The sequence below is a fragment of the Littorina saxatilis genome, linkage group LG1, assembly GCF_037325665.1.
Source record: "Littorina saxatilis isolate snail1 linkage group LG1, US_GU_Lsax_2.0, whole genome shotgun sequence".
NCBI classification, from domain to species: domain Eukaryota; kingdom Metazoa; phylum Mollusca; class Gastropoda; order Littorinimorpha; family Littorinidae; genus Littorina; species Littorina saxatilis.
This window is the reverse complement of record NC_090245.1, coordinates 109,955,958-109,960,957: the sequence shown is the minus strand read 5'-3', so window position 1 is coordinate 109,960,957 and position 5,000 is coordinate 109,955,958. Positions and strand designations below refer to the sequence as shown.

General features: G+C 43.9%; 1 protein-coding gene across 1 annotated transcript in view; it reads left to right on the top strand.

Annotated features, from left to right (window-relative positions):
- Nucleotides 1-5,000, top strand: part of LOC138949917 (protein Daple-like) — a 110,831-nt gene that overhangs the window by 51,120 nt on the left and 54,711 nt on the right. Inside the window, exons 3-6 of the mRNA XM_070321703.1 lie at nucleotides 70-96; nucleotides 191-330; nucleotides 2,232-2,454; nucleotides 3,879-3,962. Coding sequence (XP_070177804.1) covers nucleotides 70-96; nucleotides 191-330; nucleotides 2,232-2,454; nucleotides 3,879-3,962 — 474 coding nt within the window. The remainder of the gene's footprint in view (nucleotides 1-69; nucleotides 97-190; nucleotides 331-2,231; nucleotides 2,455-3,878; nucleotides 3,963-5,000) is intronic.

Here is a 5,000-nt window from a genome sequence, read left to right as displayed (position 1 = left end):
AGCTAGACAGCATGCATCACTACATGTGTACCTTTACCTGAGTGTTTACCTGAATTGTTACCTGTACAGGTGGAGGACCTGCTGGCAGGGGGTCAGGTGAACGGTGACCTGGGCAGCATGCATCACTCCTTGTGTACCTTTACCTGAGTGTTTACCTGTACAGGTGGAGGACCTGCTGGCAGGGAGCCAGGTGAATGGTGACCTAGGCAGCATGCATCACTCGGGGCTGCTGGACTATGACTTCTCGCCGGGCAGAGGGAGTCCCCGCGCTCCCGTCAAGGCTGTGCACGACCTCTCCATGGCCTTCCCCGACACCGACAGTGGCTTTGGGTAGGTAGACTTAATATTGCAGTACAGTGGCTTTGGGTAGGTAGACTTGATATTGCAGTACAGTGGCTTTGGGTAGGTAGACTTGATATTGCAGTACAGTGGCTTTGGGTAGGTAGACTTGATATTGCAGTACAGTGGCTTAGGGTAGGTAGACTTGATATTGCAGTACAGTGGCTTTGGGTGGGTAGACTTGATATTGCAGTACAGTGGCTTTGGGTAGGTAGACTTGATATTGCAATACAGTGGCTTTGGGTAGGTAGACTTGATATTGCAGTACAGTGGCTTTGGGTGGGTAGACTTGATATTGCAGTACAGTGGCTTTGGGTAGGCAGGGATCGCGCTAGCTTTTTAAAAAACGCGTAAGTCATACGCAACGAAACGAAAAAAACGCGTCACGGACCAATATTTTTGCGTACTACGAAAACACGTACAGACACAAACAAAACACGCACGAAAGACTTAAAGACACTCCTTACCTAAATACGGCGAGTTTTCCTGCTGAACTTGTTGAACTTGACGGTTGTTCCTCTTCATTATCTGAACTTTCACTTTCAGTAAGATCCTCAGCCGCACGCTTCGTTGTTGAAAATCCCAGAGCAAAAAGACTTTTAGACGCCATGCTGAGTTTGTTTCCCGCTCTAATACGACTGGACACACTTTCCGCCTTTTGGAAGCACGAGATGGGAGAGCAGCTAATGTCTGTTTCATTATCCGACAAGACATTATCTGGTAATACCCTCGTTACGTTCGTTTGCGATACTTCGATGCAAAAAGAAACGGACTTTAGTTTTGACGCGCAGATTTCATGTGTGTCGTCACTTCTCGAGCCCTATAGTCAGTTTCAGGATCGGGTGATTATTAAGTCAGAGCAAAAGCGCTGCGTGAAGACAAGAAAAAGTTACAATATTTTTGCGTATGGCTTACGCGGCGCGGCGAAAAAAACGCGTCAGCGACTTTTAAAATGCGTCAAATACGCAACAATCGTGCGTAAACGCGATCCCTGGTAGGTAGACTTGATATTGCAGTACAGTGGCTTTGGGTAGGTAAACTTGATATTGCAGTACAGTGGCTTTGGGTAGGTAGACTTGATATTGCAGTACAGTGGCTTTGGGTAGGTAGACTTGATATTGCAGTACAGTGGCTTTGGGTAGGTAGACTTGATATTGCGGTACAGTGGCTTTGGGTAGGTAGACTTGATATTGCAGTACAGTGGCTTTGGGTAGGTAGACTTGATATTGCAGTACAGTGGCTTTGGGTAGGTAGACTTGATATTGCAGTACAGTGGCTTAGGGTAGGTAGACTTGATATTGCAGTACAGTGGCTTTGGGTAGGTAGACTTGATATTGCAGTACAGTGGCTTTGGGTAGGTAGACTTGATATTGCAGTACAGTGGCTTTGGGTAGGTAGACTTGATATTGCAGTACAGTGGCTTTGGGTAGGTAGACTTGATATTGCAGTGCAGTGGAACCTACCATTTAAGACTTCCTCCCTTGTAAGATTTGTTTGGTTACTTTCGGTTCATAACCTCTCTTAAATACCTCATTTTATCAGTTAAAGTATGTGTCTATTTTCAGACTCCTCCGGGATAAGGACCTTGTTTTCCTGGAACTTCTTTCCTTAAAGTCTGTAGATTTACCTCTGTGTGTATAGACTCCCTCGCTGTTAAGACTTACATGTTATCAACATGTTGGGAGGTTTTAATACAAAGGGACCACTGTATGCAGAGTAGGACGCTATGTGTAGCACAATGTTAGGTTTTGATAATCAGGGTAGGAAACAAAAATGTATGCAGAAATTATTGATCAAAACCAAAATTCAAAAACAAAATGAATTGAATGAAGTTTTGAAAAATCGACATTGTACATATAATTTGTTTTCTTGGTATGTTGTTGTTTCCACAGCTCCTACAAGTCGCGGAGTCGAGTCATGGAGGATTTCTCGCCCACCCTGACACGCTTGCCTCGGTCGCGGTCCCTGTCGCGCCTCAACGGCCTGACAAGACAGGAGATCACGGAGGTGCTGCACGAAAAGCCGACACGACACCTGCACACCCAGCTTGAAGACAGCGAGGCGCGCAGGACAGTCCTCATGCACAAACTGAAGGAGGCGCAGGCAACACTCGAGGTAGTTACTCTTGCGTGTACAGTGGAACAGCCCTATTATGACCCCCCCAATTTCAGAATAAACCTTGTAGTCTCAGATTTTGGGAGGTCTTAAAAAGATGGTTTAACCCCCCCCCCCCCCCCCCCCCCCCAAAAAAAATCTTTTTTTAAGACTTGTCAAGACTTCCTCCCTCTTAAGACCTTGATTTTTTTCAAACTTTCTGTTAAAAACCGTGTACATTTATCTCCAAACAAAGACCCCCTCTTTTTAAGACCTTGTCTCAGATGTTTGGAGGTCTTAACAAGGGGTTCCATGATGTTTGGAGGTCTTAACAAGGGGTTCCATGATGTTTGGAGGTCTTAACAAGGGGGTTCCATGATGTTTGGAGGTCTTAACAAGGGGGTTCCATGATGTTTGGAGGTCTTAACAAGGGGGTTCCATGATGTTTGGAGGTCTTAACAAGGGGGTTCCATGATGTTTGGAGGTCTCAACAAGGGGGTTCCATGATGTTTGGAGGTCTTAACAAGGGGTTCCATGATGTTTGGAGGTCTTAACAAGGGGGTTCCATGATGTTTGGAGGTCTTAACAAGGGGGTTCCATGATGTTTGGAGGTCTTAACAAGGGGTTCCATGATGTTTGGAGGTCTTAACAAGGGGGTTCCATGATGTTTGGAGGTCTTAACAAGGGGGTTCCATGATGTTTGGAGGTCTTAACAAGGGGTTCCATGATGTTTGGAGGTCTTAACAAGGGGTTCCATGATGTTTGGAGGTCTTAACAAGGGGGTTCCATGATGTTTGGAGGTCTTAACAAGGGGGTTCCGTGATGTTTGGAGGTCTTAACAAGGGGTTCCATGATGTTTCTCCTTCAATAACCCTTTGTGTATGCTGCATGCTTTGGATGAAATGTTGCAGCTTAGTTGGTTGTTCCATAACCCTTTGTATTTGCACGGTTGGCCTAGTGGTAAGGCGTCCGCCCCGTGATCAGGAGGTCGTGGGTTCGAACCCCGGCCGGGTCATACCTAAGACTTTAAAATTGGCAATCTAGTGGCTGCTCCGCCTGGCGTCTGGCATTATGGGGTTAGTGCTAGGACTGGTTGGTCCGGTGTCAGAATAATGTGACTGGGTGAGACATGAAGCCTGTGCTGCAACTTCTGTCTTGTGTGTAGCGCACGTTATATGTCAAAGCAGCACCGCCCTTCGTGGTCGGCTGGGCGTTAAGCAAAAAAAATTAAAAAAATAAAAAATGCTTTGGATGAAATGTTGCAGCTTAGTTGGTTGTTCCATAACCCTTTGTATTTGCTGCATGCTTTGGATGAAATGTTGCAGCTTAGTTGGTTGTTCCATAACCCTTTGTATTTGCTGCATGCTTTGGATGAAATGTTGCAGCTTAGTTGGTTGTTCCATAACCCTTTGTATTTGCTGCATGCTTTGGATGAAATGTTGCAGCTTCAGAATGACCGGCTGTCTAAGATCGAGAACTCTGCCAAGGACAACACCAGTCTCGTGGAGGACCTCAAGTTCAAGGAAAGGGTGAGTGGTCATTGCAGGCCTTTGGAAACCCCTTCATACCTCAATCTGCTTATCCTAATAAACGATGTTCGGATATAACTCTGTCAGGTTTGTATGGGTTGTGAAATTGCTTTTATTTGAGGCAAACTTTTCACACATGCTCCTTGTCCACGTGTGTCAGACACACCCCTCGCTAGTGACTGGCGCATGGCGTATAACATTACATGAGGAAGGTTGCCTCGCTAGTGACTGGCGCATGGCGTATAACGTTACGTGGGGAAGGTTGACTCGGTAGTGACTGGCGCATGGCGTATAACGTTACGTGGGGAAGCTTGCCTCACTGAAAGCAAGACGATTCACTCTTTCACAACCCATACAAACTCGGCAACTATTTCCAAAGATCGTCTACTGATATGAAATTTTAGAAACATGATGTTGGCATAACAATGCCTTGCATTCCTTTTTACACTGCTTTTCATGTTTTCTTGCACTGTTAAAATATATATATATACGTATTTCAGTCCTGAAAGATGAATTCCGTTCACTTGGAAACTGTCTTTGGTGTTAAGAGAAGAATTTCATTTTCATTTATTCAGGGTTGTTTTTGTTGGTTTAAACAGTGTTTATGCATAGATAATTCAACATAATACATGTTAAGGATCAACAGCAAGCTCAAGTTGTTTTTGTTGGTTTAACTTTAAACAGTGTTTATGCATAGATAATTCAACATAATACATGTTAAGGATCAACAACAAGCTCAAGTTGTTTTTGCTGGTTTAAACAGTGTTTATGCATAGATAATTCAACATAATACATGTTAAGGATCAACAACAAGCTCAAGTTGTTTTTGCTGGTTTAAACAGTGTTTATGCATAGATAATTCAACATAATACATGTTAAGGATCAACAACAAGCTCAAGTTGTTTTTGCTGGTTTAAACAGTGTTTATGCATAGATAATTCAACATAATACATGTTAAGGATCAACAACAAGCTCAAGTTGTTTTTGCTGGTTTAAACAGTGTTTATGCATAGATAATTCAACATAATACATGTTAAG